The 23750-nt window shown below is 37.2% G+C and overlaps 1 protein-coding gene across 1 annotated transcript in view; it reads right to left on the minus strand.

Moving 5' to 3' along the window:
• HELZ2 (helicase with zinc finger 2) overlaps nt 1-23750 on the minus strand; it is a 463733-nt gene that overhangs the window by 391544 nt on the left and 48439 nt on the right. The window contains exon 5 of the mRNA XM_053715946.1: nt 14023-14543. Within this exon, the coding sequence (XP_053571921.1) occupies nt 14023-14543 (521 nt within the window). The remainder of the gene's footprint in view (nt 1-14022; nt 14544-23750) is intronic.

Genomic DNA, 23750 nt, shown 5'->3' on the forward strand with positions numbered 1-23750 from the left:
CCCAACATTTCAACCCACCACCCACATACCCCTAATCTAACCCAAACACCCCTTAAAAAACCTAACACTAAGCCCCTGAAGATCTCCCTACCTTATCTTCACCACGCCGGGTATCACCGATCCGTCCAGAAGAGGGTCCGAAGTCTTCATCCTATCCGGCAAGAAGAGGTCCAGAAGAGGGTCCGAAGTCTTCATCCTATCCGGCAAGAAGAGGACATCCGGACCGGTAGACATGTTCATCCAGGCGGCGTCTTTTATCTTCATCCATCCGGCGTGGAGCGGGACCATCTTGAAGCAGCCGACGCGGATCCATCCTCTTCTTCCAGCGACTCCCGACGAATGAAGTTTCCTTTAAGTGACGTCATCCAAGATGGCGTCCCTCGAATTCCGATTGGCTGATAGGATTCTATCAGCCAATCGGAATTAAGGTAGGAAAAATCTGATTGGCTGATTGAATCAGCCAATCAGATTCAAGTTCAATCGGATTGGCTGATCCAATCAGCCAATCAGATTGAGCTCGCATTCTATTGGCTGTTCCGATCAGCCAATAGAATGCGAGCTCAATCTGATTGGCTGATCCAATCAGCCAATCGGATTGAACTTGAATCTGATTGGCTGATTCAATCAGCCAATCAGATTTTTCCTACCTTAATTCCGATTGATTCAATCAGCCAATCGGAATTCGAGGGACGCCATCTTGGATGACGTCACTTAAAGGAAACTTCATTCGTCGGGAGTCGCCGGAAGAAGAGGATGGATCAAAGTAGTTTAAGATCCGAAACAGATTGCAAACAAAATCCGCTGCCGATACTCGTCTGTTGCAGGAGACGCCAAACACTCCCATGTCGGTTCCTTTGACACGCCCAAAAATGCGGGAAATGACATCAGCGGTTAAGTTACTGATGTCCTTAGCAGCGTTAGTGTATCATCAGTGTATCATCCGTGTATTGGCAACGCGTTTCAGCTCCCTGGAGCCTTTGTCAAGCCATACCGGATGATACTGTTATGGTCCCTTTATACCTCTAGCGTCATTGCTAGATTTGTCTTTGTTAATTGAAACATTACATTTAAATTGTATCCTCATGTTACTAGTTGTTAGCGCTTACTACAAAGTGTCCATACTTTTTAGATTTGTTCACATAATAAACAGGAGTATTTTATATTGCTTGTATAGAAACAGCTTTACACATAAACCATTTTGTTTCATTGTGTAATCAAAAGAGAGGTAAAAATAAATACAATAAGATTGGAATTTCAAGAGGTGAAAAAATTTTTTAGTTGAATTAATAATTGATAAATTTCCAAATCAGATAAAAAAAATTTAGTTTAAGATAAATGAGTATAAGTATATTTATATCTTATATTAGTTCTAATAAACATGATTTAAAAAATATTAAAAACATATTACTATTCAATATGGACCTAAAACCAATTGTAAACTGTATTTATAATTGTTTATCTTTTTTTAAACTATTTAGTCATTATTTCACCTACCTATAGATATTTCTTAGGGAAATATCTATTTATCTAAAAGTTAATGTGTTCATAAAGGATGTAGGTATAAGGCATTTGAATCATCTTAAATATATATTTTCATAAAATATTTGATTAATTTAAAAAGCAATTTAATATTATAAAATTAATATAAACCAATGTAAAAACTAATATAATTTTTTTTTTAATTTTTAATTTATTTATTTAAAAAAACTCCCTAGTTCAATTTCTAAATTGAGACCCTGTGGATGTAGTGTATCTAAATTAAAAATCCATTTACTCTCTAACTGCAATAATTTATTATGTGTATCCCCTCCTCTTGTTTGTTTGGGCAGTTTGGCTATCCCCATATATTGAAAACATTTTAGATTACCTCCATTACATTGTTTAAAATGTTTAGGGACTGGTAGGTCCTTATTCCTTTCTTTATCCATATTTTCGATTGATAGGATGTGTTCTCTGATTCTTTCCCGTAGGGGTCTTTCCGACTCTCCTACATATTGTTGGCCACATTTACATTGGATTACATACACCGTATTGCTATCTGTACATCTTATACAATCCTGAATTTTAAATTCCCTTTTATTTATATTGGAACTAACTGTTTTGCTCTTCTGTGAATGTCTACAGGATTTGCAGATAAAGCAAGGTAAAAAACCTTTTATTTAATTTCCTTTTAAGTCTCTGTCATTATTTCGTTTTTTCTTTATGGTGGTGGGGGCTAGCCTATTTTTCAGGTTGTTCACTCTTCTATAGACAAATTGGGGTGTATCATTAATTAAAGGTCCTAATATTTTATCTTGCTTTAACAGATGCCAATATTTATTCATAATTTTTTCTGCTATTTTATGATTGGCATTATATTCTGTGACAAAAGGTACTTTAATTGTGCTGATTTGATCAGCATTTGATTCTTTTTGTTTCTTTGTTAATAGAGACCTTCTATCTATTTTTTCAACATCTTGCCTTAATGGAGGTAATCTAAAATGTTTTCAATATATGGGGATAGCCAAACTGCCCAAACAAACAAGAGGAGGGGATACACATAATAAATTATTGCAGTTAGAGAGTAAATGGATTTTAGATACACTACATCCACAGGGTCTCAATTTAGAAATTGAACTAGGGAGTTTTTTTAAATAAATAAATAAAAAATAAAAAATAAATTAAAAAAAAAAATTATATTAGTTTTTACATTAGTTTATATTAATTTTATAATATTAAATTGCTTTTATACCTACATCCTTTATGAACACATTAACTTTTAGATAAATAGATATTTCCCTAAGAAATATCTATAGGTAGGTGAAATAATGACTAAATATTTTAAAAAAAGATAAACAATTATAAATACAGTTTACAATTGGTTTTAGGTCCATATTGAATAGTAATATATTTTTAATATTTTTTAAATCATGTTTATTAGAACTAATATACGATATAAATATACTTATACTTATTTATCTTAAACTAAATTTTTTTTATCTGATTTGGAAATTTATCAATTATTAATTCAACTAAAAACAATTTTCACCTCTTGAAATTCCAATCTTATTGTGTTTATTTTTACCTCTCTTTTGATTACACAATGAAACAAAATGGTTTATGTGGAAAGCTGTTTCTATACAAGCAATATATAATACTCCTGTTTATTATGCGAACAAATCTAAAAAGTATGGACACTTTGTAGTAAGCGCTAACAACTAGTAACATAAGGATACAATTTAAATGTAATGTTTCAATTAACAAAGACAAATCTAGCAATGACGCTAGAGGTATAAAGGGACCATAACAGTATCATCCGGTATGGCTTGACAAAGGCTCCAAGGAGCTGAAACGCGTTGCCAATACACGGATGATACACTGATGATACACTAACGCTGCTAAGGACATCAGGAACTTAACCGCTGATGTCATTTCCCGCATTTTTGGGCGTGTCAAAGGAACCGACATGGGAGTGTTTGGCGTCTCCTGCAACAGACGAGTATCGGCAGCGGATTTTGTTTGCAATCTGTTTCGGATCTTAAACTACTTTGAACAAAAGGAGTGTCTTTTCTTGGAAACATTCTGTTTAAAAGGTGTTTACAAGGTAACTCAAACGGATAACTGGAGGATACATCTCACTTTGCCTGAGGGCATATTGTGGTAATTATAAAAAACTTTGTGCACAGACTTAAGAGATAATACCAACAGGAGAGGATTACTCTTAAGAACATTAGAAATGTATGTCTACAAACAGACTGTTATTACTCAAACCTACTACTGATTGCTATTGCTTTTACAAACAGGATTATATTTTAAGAGTTTTTTTACATTAATTTTACCATTAGATTAGCTACTATATTGGTACCAATAGGGAGATTTATTATTTTAGCATCGTCTGTGTGTATTATTCTTTTTTTTTAAACTTCAATCTTTTATGAATTAATAATTAATTTTATATTTCAATAAACAATTATATATTACCTTTAGTTTTTAATTATTCATATTACTAAACTTTTGGTCCTTCTAACCTTAGTAATACTTTAAGGATACTACATTTACCCCAAAAAATAAAACAAAAATTAAAATAAATTATACTAAAGAAGCCATTATATAAAAAGATCTATTGCCATTTGTGTTTTACACTTATAGGCGCTCACATATATCCTTACATTTCTCCTCTGATTGTTTTTTCAGGCTCAGGGATTGCCTGTTTTTTATGTGTAGCTTTGATCTCATCTAGCGCATGGTTTTTCTATAACTCTCCTTAATTATTAGCTTAGGTTTTTTAGTTAGGGTTTTATTTGGGGGGTTGGTTGTGTTGGTAGTGGGTTTGTTTGTATTTTTGTTGGGGGGTTGTTTGTATTTTTTTTTACCGGTAAAAGAGCTGATTTCTTTGGGGCAATGCCCTGCAAAAGTCCCTTTTAATGGCTATTGATAGTTTAGGTTAGGCTAGGGGTTTTTTTATTTTGAGGGGGCTTTTTTTATTTTGATAGGGCTCTTAGATTAGGTGTAATTAGTTTAAATATCTTGTAATTTGTTTTTTATTTTCTGTAATTTAGTATTTGTTTGTTTTTGTAATTTAGCTAAATGTATTTAATTTATTTAATTGTATTTAATTTATGTAAGTTATTTAATTGTAGTGTAGTGTTAGGTGTTAATGTAACTTAGGTTAGGTTTTATTTTACAGGTAAATTTGTATTTATTTTAGCTAGGTAGTTATTAAATAGTTAATAACTATTTAGTAACTATTCTACCTAGTTAAAATAAATACAAACTTGCCTGTAAAATAAAAATAAACCCTAAGATGGCTACAATGTAACTATTAGTTATATTGTAGCTAGCTTAGGGTTTATTTTACAGGTAAGTATTTAGTTTTAAATAGGAATAATTTAACTAATGATAGGAATTTTATTTAGATTTATTTTAATTATATTTAAGTTAGGGGGTGTTAGGGTTAGACTTAGGTTTAAAGGGTTGATACATTTAGAATAGTGGCGGCGACATTGGGGACGGCAGATTAGGGGTTAATAAGTATAATGTAGGTGGCGGCGATGTTAGGGGAGGCAGATTAGGGGTTAATAATATTTAACTAGTGTTTGCGAGGCGGGAGTGCGGCGGTTTAGGGGGTAATATGTTCATTCTAGTGGCGGCGATGTCAGGAGCGGCAGATTAGGGGTTAATAATTTTATTTTAGTGTTTGCGATGTGGGAGGGCCTCGGTTTAGGGGTTAATAGGTAGTTTATGGGTGTTAGTGTACTTTTTATCACTTTAGTTATGAGTTTTATGCTACAGCTTTGTAGCGTAAAACTCATAACTACTGACTTTAAAATGCGTTAGGAATCTTGGCGGTAGAGTCTGTACCTCTCACTTTTGGCCTCCAGGGAAGACTCGTAATACCGGCGCTATGGAAGTCCCATATAAAAAACAGAATTTATGCTTATCTGATCAATTACTTTCTCCAACGGTGTGTCCGGTCCACGGCGTCATCCTTACTTGTGGGATATTCTCTTCCCCAACAGGAAATGGCAAAGAGTCCCAGCAAAGCTGGTCACATGATCCCTCCTAGGCTCCGCCCACCCCAGTCATTCGACCGACGGACAGGAGGAAATATATATAGGAGAAACCATATGGTACCGTGGTGACTGTAGTTAGAGAAAATAATTCATCAGACCTGATTAAAAAACCAGGGCGGGCCGTGGACCGGACACACCGTTGGAGAAAGTAATTTATCAGGTAAACATAAATTCTGTTTTCTCCAACATAGGTGTGTCCGGTCCACTGCGTCATCCTTACTTGTGGGAACCAATACCAAAGCTTTAGGACACGGATGAAGGGAGGGAGCAAATCAGGTCACCTAAACGAAAGGCACCACAGCTTGCAAAACCTTTCTCCCAAAAATAGCCTCCGAAGAAGCAAAAATATCAAATTTGTAAAATTTGGCAAAAGTGTGCAGTGAAGACCAAGTCGCTGCCTTACATATCTGGTCAACAGAAGCCTCGTTCTTGAAGGCCCATGTGGAAGCCACAGCCCTAGTGGAGTGAGCTGTAATTTTTTCAGGAGGTTGCCGTCCGGCAGTCTCATAAGCCAATCGGATAATACTTTTAAGCCAAAAGGAAAGAGAGGTAGAAGTCGCTTTTTGACCTCTCCTTTTACCAGAATAAACAACAAACAAGGAGGATGTTTGTCTGAAATCTTTAGTAGCCTCTAAATAGAACTTTAGAGTACGGACAACGTCCAAATTGTGTAACAAACGTTCCTTCTTTGAAACTTGATTCGGACACAAAGAAGGTAAAACTATCTCCTGGTTAATATTTTTGTTAGAAACAACCTTAGGAAGAAAACCAGGCTTAGTACGCAAACCCACCTTATCTGCATGGAACACCAGATAGGGCGGAGAACACTGCAGAGCAGATAACTCTGAAACTCTTCTAGCAGAAGAAATTGCAACCAAAAACAAAACTTTCCAAGATAGTAACTTAATATCTATGGAATGTAAAGGTTCAAACGGAACCCCTTGAAGAACTGAAAGAACAAGATTTAGACTCCAGGGAGGAGTCAAAGGTCTGTAAACAGGCTTGATCCTAACCAGAGCCTGAACAAAAGCTTGAACATCTGGCACAGCTGCCAGTCTTTTGTGTAGTAAGACAGATAAAGCAGAGATCTGTCCCTTTAGAGAACTTGCAGATAATCCTTTCTCCAAACCTTCTTGTAGAAAGGAGAGAATCTTAGGAATTTTTATCTTATTCCATGGGAATCCTTTGGATTCACACCAACAGATATATTTTTTCCATATTTTATGGAACCTTGAAGTTCTGACGAGACGCCATCAGATCCATGTCTGGAATGCCCCATAATTGAGTTATTTGGGCAAAGATTTCCGGATGGAGTTCCCACTCCCCCGGATGGAATGTCTGACGACTCAGAAAATCCGCTTCCCAATTTTCCACTCCTGGGATGTGGATCGCAGACAAGTGGCAGGAGTGATCCCCCGCCTATTGAATTATTTTGGTCACTTCTTTCATCGCCAGGGAACTCTTTGTTCCCCCCTGATGATTGATATAAGCAACGGTCGTCATGTTGTCTGATTGGAACCTTATGAATTTGGCCTTTGCTAGTTGAGGCCAAGCTCTGAGAGCATTGAATATCGCTCTCAGTTCCAGAATGTTTATCGGGAGAAGAGACTCTTCCCGAGACCATAGACCCTGAGCTTTCAGGGATTCCCAGACCGCGCCCCAGCCCACTAGACTGGCGTCGGTCGTGACAATGACCCACTCTGGCCTGCGGAAGCTCATTCCCTGGGACAGATGGTCCAGGGTCAGCCACCAACGGAGTGAATCTCTGGTCTTTTGATCTACTTGAATCATTGGAGACAAGTCTGTATAATCCCCATTCCACTGTTTGAGCATGCACAGTTGTAATGGTCTTAGATGAATTTGTGCAAAAGGAACTATGTCCATTGTTGCAACCATCAATCCTACTACTTCCATGCACTGCGCTATGGAAGGACGAGGAACAGAATGAAGCACTTGACAAGAGCTTAAAAGTTTTGATTTTCTGACCTCTGTCAGAAAAATCCTCATTTCTAAGGAATCTATTATTGTTCCCAAGAAGGGAACTCTTGTTGACGGGGACAGAGAACTTTTTTCTTTGTTCACCTTCCATCCGTGAGATCTGAGAAAGGCTAGAACGATGTCCGTATGAGCCTTTGCTTTTGACAGGGACGACGCTTGTATTAGAATGTCGTCCAAGTAAGGTACTACTGCAATGCCCCTTGGTCTTAGAACCGCTAGAAGGGACCCTAGCACCTTTGTGAAAATCCTTGTAGCAGTGGCTAATCCGAATGGGAGGGCCACAAACTGGTAATGTTTGTCCAGAAAAGCGAACCTTAGGAACTGATGAAGTTCTTTGTGGATAGGAATATGTAGGTACGCATCCTTTAGATCCACGGTAGTCATAAATTGACTTTCCTGGATGGTGGGTAGAATCGTTCGAATAGTTTCCATTTTGAACGATGGTACCCTGAGAAATTTGTTTAGGATCTTCAAATCCAAAATTGGTCTGAACGTTCCCTCTTTTTTGGGAACTACGAACAGATTGGAATAAAATCCCATTCCTTGTTCCTTTATTGGAACTGGGTGTATCACTCCCATCTTTAACAGGTCTTCTACACAATGTAAGAATGCCTGTCTCTTTATTTGGTTTGAGGATAAGTGAGACTTGTGGAACCTTCCCCTTGGGGGTAGTTCCTTGAATTCCAGGAGATAACCTTGAGAAACTATTTCTAGCGCCCAAGGATCCTGAACATCTCTTGCCCAAGCCTGAGCAAAGAGAGAGAGCCTGCCCCCCACCAGATCCGGTCCCGGATCGGGGGCTACTCCTTCATGCTGTTTTGTTAGCAGTGGCAGGCTTCTTGGCCTGCTTACCTTTGTTCCAGCCTTGCATTGGTTTCCAGGCCGGTTTGGGTTGAGAGGCATTACCCTCTTGCTTAGAGGATGCAGAATTAGAGGCTGGTCCGTTTCTGCGAAAGGGACGAAAATTAGGCTTATTTTTAGCCTTAAAAGACCTATCCTGTGGAAGGGCGTGGCCCTTTCCTCCAGTGATGTCTGAAATAATCTCTTTCAATTCTGGTCCAAATAAAGTTTTACCTTTGAAAGGGATGTTAAGCAATTTTGTCTTGGATGACACATCCGCTGACCAAGACTTTAGCCAAAGCGCTCTGCGCGCCACGATAGCAAACCCTGAATTTTTCGCCGCTAATCTGGCTAATTGCAAAGCGGCATCTAAAATAAAAGAGTTAGCCAATTTAAGTGCGTGAACTCTGTCCATAACCTCCTCATATGGAGTTTCTCTACTGAGCGACTTTTCTAGTTCCTCGAACCAGAACCACGCTGCCGTAGTGACAGGAACAATGCATGAAATTGGTTGTAGAAGGTAGCCTTGCTGTACAAAAATCTTTTTAAGCAAACCTTCTAATTTTTTATCCATAGGATCTTTGAAAGCACAACTATCTTCGATAGGAATAGTAGTGCGTTTGTTTAGAGTAGAAACTGCCCCCTCGACCTTGGGGACTGTCTGCCATAAGTCCTTTCTGGGGTCGACCATAGGAAATAATTTCTTAAATATAGGGGGGGGAACAAAAGGTATGCCGGGCTTTTCCCACTCCTTATTTACTATGTCCGCCACCCGCTTGGGTATAGGAAAAGCGTCGGGGGGCACCGGAACCTCTAGAAACCTATCCATCTTGCATAATTTCTCTGGAATGACCAAATTGTCACATCATCCAGAGTAGATAACACCTCCTTAAGCAGTGTGCGGAGATGTTCTAATTTAAATTTAAATGTCACAACATCAGGTTCAGCTTGATGAGAAATTTTGCCTGAATCTGAAATTTCTCCATCAGACAAAACCTCCCTCATGGCCCCTTCAGATTGGTGTGAGGGTATGACAGAACAATTATCATCAGCGCCCTCTTGCTCTTCAGTGTTTAAAACAGAGCAATCGCGCTTTCTCTGATAAGTAGGCATTTTGGATAAAAGATTTGCTATGGAGTTATCCATTACAGCCGTTAATTGTTGCATGGTAATAAGTATTGGCGCACTAGATGTACTAGGGGCCTCCTGCATGGGCAAAACTGGTGTAGACACAGTAGGAGATGATGTAGTATCATGTTTACTCCCCTCATTTGAGGAATCATCTTGGGCAATATCATTATCTGTGGCAGTACTGTCCTTACTTTGTTTGGACGCTATGGCACAATTATAACATAAATTTAAATGGGGAGACACATTGGCTTTCATACATATAGAACATAGCTTATCTGAAGGTACAGACATGTTAAACAGGCTTAAACTTGTCAACAAAGCACAAAAAACGTTTTAAAATAAAACCGTTACTGTCACTTTAAATTTCAAACAGAAAACACTTTATTACTGAATATGTGAAAAAGTATGAAGGAATCGTTCAAATTTCAGAGCTTTAACCCTTAAAATAACGGAACCGGAGCCGTTTTTAAATTTAACCCCTATACAGTCCCAGCTATAGTCTTTGCTAAGACCCAACCAAGCCCTGAGGGGAATACGATACCAAATGACGCCTTCTAGAAGCTTTTTCAGAGATTTTTAGACCCTCACACATGCATCTGCATGCCCTGTTCTCAAAAAACAACTGCGCATTAATGGCGCGAAAATGAGGCTCAGTCTATAACTAGAAAGGCCCCCTGACTGAAAAAGGTGACCAACACAGTGCCTGCCGTTTTATAAGCGTTCCCCAAGATTATAAATGCCAATTGTTAGCCTAAATCTGAATAATATGCCCAAATAAAGCAATCGATTTAGCCCATACAAATGTCTACCAGTTTTTTAGCCCATATTAAGCCCTTTATTCTGTTTGTTTGACTAAGAAAATGGCTTACCGGTCCCCATGAGGGGAAATGACAGCCTTCCAGCATTACACAGTCTTGTTAGAAATATGGCTAGTCATACCTTAAGCAGAAAAGTCTGCTAACTGTTTCCCCCAACTGAAGTTACTTCATCTCAACAGTCCTATGTGGAAACAGCAATCGATTTTAGTTACTGTCTGCTAAAATCATCTTCCTCTTACAAACAGAAATCTTCATCCTTTTCTGTTTCAGAGTAAATAGTACATACCAGCACTATTTTAAAATAACAAACACTTGATAGAAGAATAAAAACTACATTTAAACACCAAAAAAAACTCTTAACCATCTCCGTGGAGATGTTGCCTGTGCAACGGCAAAGAGAATGACTGGGGTGGGCGGAGCCTAGGAGGGATCATGTGACCAGCTTTGCTGGGACTCTTTGCCATTTCCTGTTGGGGAAGAGAATATCCCACAAGTAAGGATGACGCCGTGGACCGGACACACCAATGTTGGAGAAAAGCCTTTACGAAATTTACGTAAGTAGGTTTGCGGAAAGGTCAAAAAAGTGTGCGTACACCTATACCTGCAAGACTTGTAATAGCAGCGGCGTAAAAAAGCAGCGTTAGGACCTGTTAACGCTGCTTTTTCACCTTAACGCAAAACTCTTAATCTAGGCGTTAGTTTTTAATTTGGATTATAATAAACTGATTTTAAACGTATTGGAAGCCTGAGCTTTTTTGATCCTATCCGGAGCTGACACCAGGAGTTTGTGCACTCTTGATCCCTGGCTGGGCACCAGTGAGCTGGGACACTGAGAGATCCCAGTATGCCTTACTCAGCACAATAGGGTGCTGCCGCTCTTGTGAGTATAACAACAACACAAAGTATTTACTCATCTCTCTGCAACCACAGTGTTATGCTAGGAGGCGTCCTCTGTTTTGTGATCTTTTCACAGATTTTCTATTTTGGATTTGTTTTCATCTGGAGAGGAGCAGCCCCGATTTAAGATCCTAGGATATCCACTCCATTTGGGGTTTCCACTTTCCTGGACCACTCGGATGGTCCCTGTTTTGGACTCAGATAAGACTTTGCATATATGTTCTATCATCTATTTTTTATTAATGTATACCATTTATTTTAATGTGATATTGACCTAATTTGATTTTTAAATGTTATCACATTTCTATACGAATTTGCGCCCCCTAGAGTTGAACACGATTGTGTTATCAACAGCAGGTTTGTCGATAATAATGTAATTATATATGTTAAAAAACAAAACAATAAAAAATATAAAAAGAGTAAAGTTACTGTTGTCTATGGGCTAGCAAATATACAAAACAAAAAAAATAAAAATATATAATAACAGGAACTCAATGCATTTCAAGGACTCGTCTTTTTTTCAGGTGGTGAAGAGGCTTATCCTGGTAATGCACTGTATTCTGATAGCGCTGCAGAATCTGTTGGCGCTCTACAAATAAATAATAATAATAATAATAATTATGAGGTGAGATGTTAACTAGGAGTTTGGAGAGATTATTTCTATGTTTAAGGCTGGGCAAGAGTTCTTGTTTCTATATTGTGTTTTGTATATTTGCTAGCCCATGGACAATAGTGACTTTATCTTTCTTTTTATATGGCTTTCATTGTATTTTTAAACACAAATAAATACATTGGGCCAGATTACAAGTTGGGCACTATTTATCGCTTTCAAAACACTACTGAAAGTAAACGTTTAACGCGCACAGGTTATTGCACATATTACAAGTTGAAAGTAAATTGTTTGCACACAAGGGACACCAGACTCTCGCTAACTTCAGGACTTGAGATATCCCAACTGAGTTAACTTCTCACTAAAAACTTCAATTGAGCGTGCTTTAAAAAAAACAACAATCTAACATTTATTGCTTGCGCGTTAACCCGACACTACGTTAGACATACAGTGCTAAACCCAAAGGTAGTTATGAATATTTTCCAATGTTCTTCACATAGAAGGAAATGTTTATTTTAAATATATATATAAAAATATACAGGTATAGACATGTAGAGGAATACATGTTTAAAAATACAAAGAACACTTTATACTATGTGAAGAACATTGGAATGTAAAATATTTACAGTAAATACACAGTAAAACACATTATAAAATATTAAAATTGAATACAAATTATTTTTCTTGTTTTAAGGTATTTGAGTGGAATGGGCTCCAAAGTGTGTGTGTGTGTATATATACTGTATATGCACATATAAACATATACACATATTTAGACATATATATATATATATATATATATATATATATATATATATGTATATATGTTTTTATATATGTATATACACATACTGTATATACACATACTGTATGTGCACATATATATAATCATATACACATATTTAGATACATATATATATGTCTATATATCTATATACATGTATATATGTGTTTATATATGTATATACACATACTGTATATGCACATATATAAACATATACACATATTTAGACATACAGTATATATATATATGTCGATATATCTATATACATGTATATATGTGTTTATATATGTATATATACACATACTGTATATGCACATATATATATAAACATATACACATATTTATATATATATATATATATTATAGCCCTTTCAAGTCAAACACCTTGTTATATACCATTTACGTTTTAACCCTTCTAAAATATTTTTATTAATATTTATATAAATAATGTTTATTAGATAGTGTATATCTGAGTGTAACACTTTATTTTAATGCATTTATGTTGTGTTTGGTGCACTTTTTTTAACTCTTTTTACGCTAGGATGCCTATTTATCAATCCCTGGGCGGAAATGATTCGCTATATCAAATCATGTCCGCCCTGCATCGCTAAATGCCGACAGCATACGCTGTCTGCATTTAGCGCTGCACAAGCATTTCTTGTAAAATGCTTGTGCAATGACGCCCCTGCACATTTGCGGCCAATCGGCTGCTAGCAGGGGGTGTCAATCATCCCGATCGTATCTGATCAGGATGATTACAGTCCACCACACGAGTTAAAGAGCAGCGGTCTTATGACCGCTGCTACTTAACTACAGTTTCTGGCAATCCAGGAGCTACGCGGGGAGATAGCAGCATCCCCTTCTTGGTAAATCTCCCCCTAGGTCTCCACTTGCGCTAACCCGACGTGCGCAAATTTAGATTTAGATTGCGTTTGAGTGTACGTGTTTACTTTCAACTTCTAACGCGTGCAAGTTAGCGTGGGCGCAATATTGGTTATCGTAACCCCGCCACTTGTAATCTGGCCTATTATTGGCTACTTATTTGTTGTGCTGTTTTTTATATACTTTTTATAGTTGCCTAGGAAATTATATTTGTTTCAAGACAGCCGCTAAAACCCAAAAACCTGACAGCCTCCACTTATTACCTAGATACTGAATCATCAATTAAATAATCTATTACCTGTATTTGAGATCACCCCCTCTACAGTATATAATACTCTATGAATAGCATGCTCTGCATATCCGGTAGTCATTAAGTAGTATCACCCAACAATCCTATCACTAATGTTTTTCCTCTTATCCCTGTGTCCATCTCATCCATGAGAACATCTATGTTTATTGGTACACTTCTCATTACACTTATCATATGGATATCTCATTATATTCCCTCACCTGGATATCACATTTTCTCTGGCAGCTTCCTCTTGTAGAAGAGCCATGTGCATCTGTTGACGGTAGTTTTGCACAGTGAGATGACACTTGAATGCTGATAAATGCTGCTGTTTTGGGGTGGGGGGTTTGTATAATGACATCAAATGCTCCTCCTCCTCTGTTTTGATTACACATGGTATGATCAGGTACTTGCCACTATACCAATGGTCAGTGGAAGGAATCTGTGAGCTCTCTCCTTCTGAAGGCTCATTCTGTGGTGAAGCAACATTATCTGGGCCACCAACCTGAAGGAAGATCTTCTGCACCAGGACTGGACGAATTCCAAAATCCAAAATTAGCCACTGTTCAAACACCCCAAAGACAGAACCTATCACTTGTACTCCAACTTTAAAATGAAATGAAGACTTGATTTTAAACTTGCTGCCTTCAGCATAACTGCAGGGTAACGTCAGATGAGGTGCCAGCAGGGAAAAGGTAGCACCAGGTTCTGATTTCAGTAAAGCCACACGTGATAAAGGCATCTATAGTGAAATAAATACACAGACTGTCAGTGTTTAAAGGAAGTACAAAAAAGCTATAGTAGATGGGGGTGTAGGACAGGAACAAGGAATCATGAGATTTCTCCTGAACCATCAAATTACTAGCATTTCCATATGCAGAGATACTGATCTAAAAATCAAGTATAAAACCTTTTAAAAACACTGTTGATGAGGTTAGGCTAGGACACCCAGTTATAGTGGCTGGGAAGCAGGAAAAGCAGACCCCCTCCCTTGCATAAGAAAACCCATATTTTTTCTTTCCAGATTTAGAAATAAACATTCAATTTAAATCAACTTTCTAATTTACTTCTATTATCTAATTTGCTTCATTCTCTTGATATCCTTTGCTGAAAAGCATATCTAGATAGGCTCAGTAGCTGCTGATTGGTGGCTACACATAGATGTCTTGTGTGATTGGCAAACCCATGTGCAGTGCTATTTCTTCAACAACAGATATCTAAAGAATAAAGCAAATTAGATAATAAAATTAAATTGGAATGTTGCTTAAAATTGTATTCTCTATCGGAATCATGAAAGAAAAATCTTGGGTTTAATGTCCCTTTAAACAAACAGGAGAAAGCAGGAATCTGTAGACCTCAGTCTACATCTGATACTTTGGGGCTTGGTTAGGAGTCTGAAAATCAGCACAATGTTATTAAAAATAAGCAAAACTATACATTGTTACAAAAACACTCCCAGATGGGCTATATAAATTGATCATCTACAAAACATTTATGCAAAGAAAAATCTATTGTACAATGTCCCTTTATGAGCATGTGACTGCAGATAATATCGAGGGGGGGGAGCTCACATAAATTGCCTAAAAGTATTAACCCAAGCTTCCCTGGGAGAAAGTGAAACAAGCAGAAATTTCAAATGTATTTTAAAACAAAAAGCAGCAACATCAATAATGAAAGTATATTTCAATCATTTTTCATTTGCAATAATGAAACATTTTATGCGCTGTTGTTGAACAAAAAATGTGCCCACTCCTAAGCTTATATTCCTGCTTTTTCAAATAAAGATTCAAAGAAAACGAAAAAAAATTATAATAGAAGTAAATTGGAACGTTGCTTAAAGGGACAGTCTAGTCCAAAAAAACCTTTCATGATTCAGATAGGGCATGTAATTTTAAACAATTTTCCAATTGTTTTTTTATCACCAATTTTTCTTTGTTCTCTTGGTATTCTTAGTTGAAAGCTTAACCTAGGAGGTTCATATGCTAATTACTTAGACCTTGAAGGCCGCCTCTAAAGAATGCATTTTAACAGGTTTTTCACCACTAGAGGGTGTTAGTTCATGTTTTTCATATAGATAACACTGTGCTCGTGCATGTGAAGTTACCTGGGAGCCATCACTGATTGGCTAAACTACAAGTCTGTCAAAAGAACTGAAATAAAGGGGCAGTCTGCAGAGGCTTAGATACAAGATAATCACAGAGGTAAAAAAGATATAAATATAACTGTGTTGGTTATGCAAAACTAGGGAATGGGTAAACAAGGGATTATCTATCTGTTAAAACAATAACAATTCTGGTGTAGACTGTCCCTTTAAAGGGACACTGAACCCAAATTTTTTTCTTTTGTGATTCAAATAGAGCATGAAATTTTAAGCAACTTTCTAATTTACTCCTATTATCAAATGTTCTTCATTCTCTTGGTATCTTTATTTGAAATGCAAGAATGTAAGTTTAGATGCCGGCCCATTTTTGGTAAAGAACCTAGGTTGTCCTTGTGATTGGTGGATAAATTCATCCACCAATCAAAAACTGCTGTCCAGAGTTCTAAACCAAGAAAAAAGCTTAGATGCCTTCTTGTTTCATATAAAGATAGCAAGAGAATGAAGAAAAATTGATAATAGGAGTAAATTAGAAAGTTGCTTAAAATTTCATGCTCTATCTGAATCTCGAAAGAAAAAATTTGCATGTAAAGAATTTTTGCAGAAAGCATGGGTTCATGAGGAATTATATACTTTAACATATTGACCAAAAATATCCTGATAAGGGCCTAAATATTAATTTAAGTCCTAAGAAGGCCTAAACGACTGGACCACAGGGTCATGCATAAGAAAACTTCCCTTATTAGAAAGTTTACTCAAGGGTCTGTGATAGTGAGTTTTAAGAGTTATTTTACTGATGTTTAATGTTTTAAAGGGACATTACACACATCTAAAAGGGAATGTTTTAAAATGTATTACAAACATTATTTTTTTTTTGGAAACAAATTATGTTAGTTTCAACCTTAAACTGACATTAGTCAAAAATGTCATGTTCTAATCTGTTAGAGAATGTAATTTAAAGATTATCCACCTTGCATTACTGTGTGTTTAATACCCATAAAGGGGTTGTACACATGGTAGAAATATGGAATGCAAAACAGAGCAAAATAATTTATTTTTTGAGTGCAAATCTGTTAAGTTAAATGAACCCAAACATCACATGTAATGATTTATTAATATCATATATGAGTGGTGCTTAGGAACATGAAAGCCTAAATGAAACTTTCATGGCTCAGAAAGAGCATACAATTTTAAGAGGCTTTTTAAATCTTCTTCTATTATCAAATGTATCTTGTTTTCTTAGCATCCTTTATTGAAAAGCAGAACTAGGTAGGCAACGCAATATTGGTGCTGGATGGTGATTAGATACTGCACACATATGTCTCTTGTCATCAGCAACAGTGCAATAATAAAAATGCTCACATATTAGAGTATTTTCTTTCTGCACTTTTATGTCACTTTAAATTTGACTTTCATGTTTGTTTAACTTTAAAGGGACATTAAACACAAAATACATTTTATAAGCATGGTATTGAGGTTATTCCCTGCTTTCCTCTAATCATGGGTGCTACCCAGTGGGGTATTTAGGTTTTGTGCTGCCATAGGCACTAAAAAATTTACTGCCGCCTACCCTCACCCAATCCCCCAGGTTTTAGGTATTTTTTGGTCATAAAGTTTTTTGGTAAGGGTGTAATGTGACGTTTTTTCATGGAATTTCAAAAGTAAATCTTCAACAGGGCTTGCAAAACACTTGCATACACTCAGGTGGGTTGAATTAGCACATGTGAGCAGTAATAATATATATATACATATATATATATATATATATATATAGTATATATATTTATAAATAAAAAAATACAGACATTTAGCACTAGTTTGTTTACACAATCTAAAGTTACAAGGACCTGAAAAAAAAGGTTTTTCATTCCAGCAAACTCAAACCATAAATACCTCAATATTCAGACAGACAGAGTGAGAGAGATAGAAAGATAGATAGATAGATAAATGATAGATAGATAGATACATAGATAGATATAATACAATCATTATATGCCTAGGACTAAAGTGGCTAAACCATACTTAACAAAGATCTAAACTGAGCACTGCAAAAGCCGGAAAAGAAAGGCCTCACTAAAAATGCCTGCCGCAAGCAACGCGGCTACATCAAATATCCTCAATCCACAATATGTAAAACTCAAGCGGCTTATGCATTCACTGATGGAAAGAGCTCCATACGACTGGCTATCGCACAAGATGTATACAAACAAATGCTGAAGTAGAATTGGACAGTGACACATGGCAAGAAGCCAAAATAACGGAGAGCATAGTTTCAAAGACCAGCACGCAACAGGGGTTCATGTCAGCCGCTCATACCACTTCCTGGTTCCGGCAACTACAACACATAAAGGGATCTCAATTAAATGTAACAATTTTACCTGACAAACAAACCGGCCTCACTTCGATACATCATCCGGGAAAAACATCTCCAGAGACCTCACGGCCCATGGTGCCTATCGGAACACAGCACTGAAACTCTCAAGCAAACAAGACCTTGGCGCAAATTAGATCTGTGCAGGGGAATCAAGCGTCAAATCACCAAGGCTGCTGTACATAAGCACCCTAACAGATGTCAACCATAAGGCACATATACAAGGTAAAACTTATAGTCTCGGATGAACTATGTGGCTTAAACAGGGCCTAAAGTTACCACGGACCCACAGAAAATCAGTGAACATAGACACTATAAACCAAATGATATGGCCTGACAAGTTCCCTCAAGAAGCCTTACTAATCTCTCCTAACATCAGTTGCTATGGACAAATAGACATGGTAGGCTGATAATTTATGAGCGAACTATTAGCAAATACCGTCATGTACACCGGTCAATGGCAAAAGTATATTTCTATTGCATGATATAATGTTGTTTAATTTTATGTTTCGCTTATGTTTTAGGCAGTTTATGAGTTATCTTTCACTGTTAAATACAATAACTTAACTGATGTACTGAAAATGTTAAATGTTTGATAGGCAGAAAACGCACTACATGTACAGAGTCTTGGCATGAAAACAAACAATAACCTTCCTGGTGCGGCTTGCGGCCGGAGCTGCAGAGAGGAAGATAAAAGGATGTATTCCTTAATTTTTTTCTATCGTGATTCAGATAGAGCATGCAATTTTAAGCAACTTTCTAATTTACTCCTATTATCAAATTCTTTTCATTCTCTTGGTATCTTTATTTGAAATGCAAGAATGTAAGTTTAGATGCCGGTCCATTTTTAGTGAACACACTGTGTTGTTCTTGCTGATTGGTGGGTAAATTCACCTACAAATAAACAAGTGCTTTCCATGGTTCTGAACAAAAAAAATAGCTTAGATGCCTTCTTTTTCAAATAAAGAAAGCAAGAGAACGAAGAAAAATTGATAATAGGAGTAAATTAGAAAGTTGTTTAAAATTGCATGCTCTATGTGAATCACGAAATAAAAAATTTGGATTCAGTGTCCCTTTAACAACCCAGATGCCATATATGTAGATCAATCTAGTTGGTATAATATAGCCCTTATGTAACAACATCATATCTCCCTTATCCTTAAGAGGATGGCTCTATCAGCAGTCCTTAGCCATTTTATAGTATTAGCAATCACATTCAACTAACACAAATTACATAGACAAGCTAATTACACCTTAACTTTAGACTAGACATTTTTGGCCCCTTTTATTTATTTATTTATAGGTGAGTCACTGCCAAACAACAGAGCACTTGTTTTTGCAAAAAGATACATAGATGAATCCTTTATAATAGCTAATTGTTTATTCAATGTAGATTCTTGTGTCAAATGTTCTATGTTTTATCCAACTTATAAGTTTGTTAACCCCAACACTAATATTATTGTTTTTAAGTTATAAGAGGACTGTTCAGCTGGGGTACAGAGAGAGGTTCAGCGAATTCAGTTCACAAACCTTACCTATGGATCTTAACAGCACCCTTTAACGCAGGAACATTGTTCCCTTACTTATAATCCAATAAATGTATTTTAGGGTCCCCTTTTATCACCCATTAAGCTTAACATCCATATTCATAAAAGCTTTGAAATAAAGAAATAGGCCTCTATGTATGAAGCCGTCTACTTAGCTGCATTCGCCGGCCCAATACGCTAGCCTAAGCTCACCTACCATCGCCGCCGCGGATCTGAATACGTTCGCCAAAGTTATCAAAAAATCTGTCAAGAAGCCGCGCACCAAGTATGGAGGGATGAGAAGCGGACTGTTGTTAACTAACAGTCATCGATCTCGCTGCTCATCAGCTTCTTCGCATTCTATTGGCTCAATAGATCAGCCAATAGAATGCAAGCTCAATCTGATTGGCTGATTGGATCAGCCAATCGGATTGAACTTCAATCTGATTGGCTGATTGAATCAGCCAATCAGATTTTTCCTACCTTAATTCCGATTGGCTGATAGAATCCTATCAGCCAATCGGAATTCGAGGGACGCCATCTTGGATGACGTCCCTTAAAGGAACCGTCATTCGTCGTTAGTCCATCTGGGAAGGTGGATGTTCCACGTCGGCGGTTTGAAGATGGAGCCGGAAGAAAGAAGATAGAAGATGCCGCTTGGAGGAAGACATCGCCCGGATAGAGGACCTCTTCTTTGCCGCTTGGATGAAGACTTCTACCGGATGGAGGACCACATTGCCCGGATTGGATGAAGAATTCGGCTCGGCTGGGTGAAGACGGCTCAAGGTAGGGAGATCTTCAGGGGGTTAGTGTTAGGTTTTATTAAGGGGGGATTGGGTGGGTTAGAGTAGGGGTATGTGGGTGGTGGGTTTTAATGTTGGGGGGAGGTTGTATTTTATTTTTCAGGTAAAAGAGCTGATTACTTTGGGGCAATGCCCCGCAAAAAGCCCTTTTAAGGGCTGGTAAAAGAGCTGGTTACTTGGTAATTTAGAATAGGGTAGGGCATTTTTTTATTTTGGGGGGCTTTATTATTTTATTAGGGGGCTTAGATTAGGTGTAATTAGTTTAAACTTCTTGTAATTCTTTTTTATTTTCTGTAATTTAGTGTTTGTTTGTTTTTTGTACTATAGTTTAGTTTAGTTTATTTTATTTAATTTTAGGTAATTGTAGGTAATTTATTTAATTTATTTAATGATAGTGTAGTGTTAGGTTTAATTGTAACTTAGGTTAGGATTTATTTTACAGGTCATTTTGTAATTATTTTAACTAGGTAGCTATTAAATAGTTATTAACTATTTAATAGCTATTGTACCTAGTTAAAATAAATACAAAGTTGCCTGTAAAATAAATATAAATCCTAAAATAGCTACAATGTAATTATTAGTTATATTGTAGCTATCTTAGGGTTTATTTTATAGGTAAGTATTTAGTTTTAAATAGGAATAATTTAGTTAATACGAGTAAGTTTGATTTAGATTTATTAATATCATATTAAAGTAAGGGGGGTGTTAGTGTTAGTATTAGACTTAGGTTTAGGGGTTAATAAGTTTAATATAGGTGGCGGTGGGCTCTGGGTGTGGCGGTTTAGGGGTTAAACATTTAATTTAGTTGCGGCGGGGTCCGGGATCCGCAGGATAGGGGTTAATAAGTTTATGTAGGTGGCGGCGGTATAAGGGGCGGCAGATTAGGGGTTAATATGTATAATGTAGGTGGCGGCGGGGTCCGGGAGCGGCGGTTTAGGGGGTAATAAATTTATTTAGTTGCGGCGGTGTAGGGGGGACAGATTAGGGGTGTTTAGACTTGGGGTACATGTTAGGGTGTTAGGTGCAGACGTTTCCCATAGGAATCAATGGGATATCGGGCTGCAGCGAACATGAACTTTCGCTATGGTCAGACTCCCATTGATTCCTATGGGATCCGCCGCCTCCAGGGTGGCGGATTGAAAACCAGGTACGCTGGCCCGGAATAGTGGCGAGCGTACCTGGTTGTAGTTTGATAACTACCAAAAGTAGTCAGATTGTGCCGAACTTGCGTTCGGAACATCTGTAGTGACGTAAGAATCGATCTGTGTCGGACTGAGTCCGGCGGATCGAAGCTTACGTCACTATATTCTACTTTTGCCGGGCAGTAGGGGTTGATAACTATGGCGAATCAGCCTCGCCACAAATACGCTGCGGAATTCCAGCGTATTTGCGGTTGACAGCTTGATAACTAGAGGCCATTGTGTGAGCACAGCATACGTATATGGTTTACTACACATATTGTATTATGATATAAATATTCATGTACCAACGTGATGTATAACAAGTTGATTTTTATTTTGCTGTAAAACCTCAATTATCTCAATAAAGCTCTTTTGAAAATTAAAAAAAAAAAAAAGGACTGGAAGGCCAAGAAGACTTTAAAAAAATGTTACGTTTTTTTGGAGTTTCTTCTTTGAGACACTGGAAGAAATCCAGCAAGTCTAGTCTGGCAGCTTCATCTGGATGCCAAGTTGACCCTTCTACAGTCCAAAGAAGCTTGATCACTTTTTCGGAAGGGGAACAGGGTGAATAGGCTAAGATATGCTACACGCTCACAAATATTGGAATGAAGATCAGTGGAAAATAGTATTATGTAGTGACAAATCCAAGTTTGAAATGTTTGTGTCCAATCGTCGACAATATGTGAGAAGAAGAGTTGGATGGAGAAGGAAGAATGAGTGCTTGCAGCCTTCAGTGAAACATGGTCCTGGTTTGGGGCTGCATTTCTGCCAGTGGTGTTGGCCAAATTGTCCGAATTGACTATGAATGCTGAAAAGTACATACAGGATTTAATTCATCATGCCATTCCTTCTGGAAAGCGCCTGATAGGGAATGGTTTTATTTTTCAGCATAATAATGAGTCCAGACCTGAATATTATAGAGGCAGTATGGGATCACCTGGACAGAGAAATAAATAAAAGACAACCTAAATCTAATGAAGAACTCTGGGAAGTGCTGAAAGAAACCTGGTATAATATACCAGAAGATTACTTCTCAGTCTCTCCAAAAGAGTTCAAGATGTGCTTAGTGCCAAGGGAGATCACACTAAATACTGATTTTCGCCTGAAGAAGCCATTTTGTTCTAAAAATTTATTTTTTTTATATTTTGTATACATATTTCCTGTATTTTCTGTTTGTATCTTAATAAAGAGATGGAAAATAAATATGGATGGTCATTAAAACGTTGCTAAAACAACAAATCTAATGTTGGCCTAAGACTTCTGCACAGTGCTGTATATATATAAAACACAGCATGCACTCACATGACTTGTATAGCATACACCCTATTCAAGCACTGCATTTCCAATACCAGATATACCTCGCACTCTTACAGGCAATAATGCTGCTGTGTGTTTGCTGTCCCTATAAGAAACAGAAGCTGCTCTTCTGGAGTGGGGACATCATATGACTTTAAAGGTAGTCATTTCTCTTTAACCACAATAAGTTTTAAGCATGATATAACATTTTATTCACACACATTTGTAACCTGAATACCTACATGCTACAGGAATTACACTAGCCAGTGCACAATCTGTTTATTTTCTAAATCGCATAAATGGTTGGATTGGGAGTGATATTCTATATGAACCATTCTGTGTACATGGGGGCTGCTTTGTTAAATCTATGTCACAGTCTGACATAGATCATCTTGCAAAGCAGCTCCCTTGTACACAGAACGGTTCCTATAGATAGATTATCCTGCAAAGCTCACAGTTTGCTGTATCAGATGGTGACAAAACACACAGGCAGGATGTGTGGCCAAACATATTCATCTAATGTGGGCCCGGTCACCGGACTAATCGCCGCTCTACCTAATCACCTGCTACTACTAGCCTTGGCCCAGAGACAGTCTAATATGTGATCATTTGCATACTTTTTAAGCCATTTTCTCTTGTATTCGGGCTCACTATAGCATTAAACACTTGGAGTA

This window comes from Bombina bombina, chromosome 1, assembly GCF_027579735.1.
Source record: "Bombina bombina isolate aBomBom1 chromosome 1, aBomBom1.pri, whole genome shotgun sequence".
Taxonomy (NCBI): domain Eukaryota; kingdom Metazoa; phylum Chordata; class Amphibia; order Anura; family Bombinatoridae; genus Bombina; species Bombina bombina.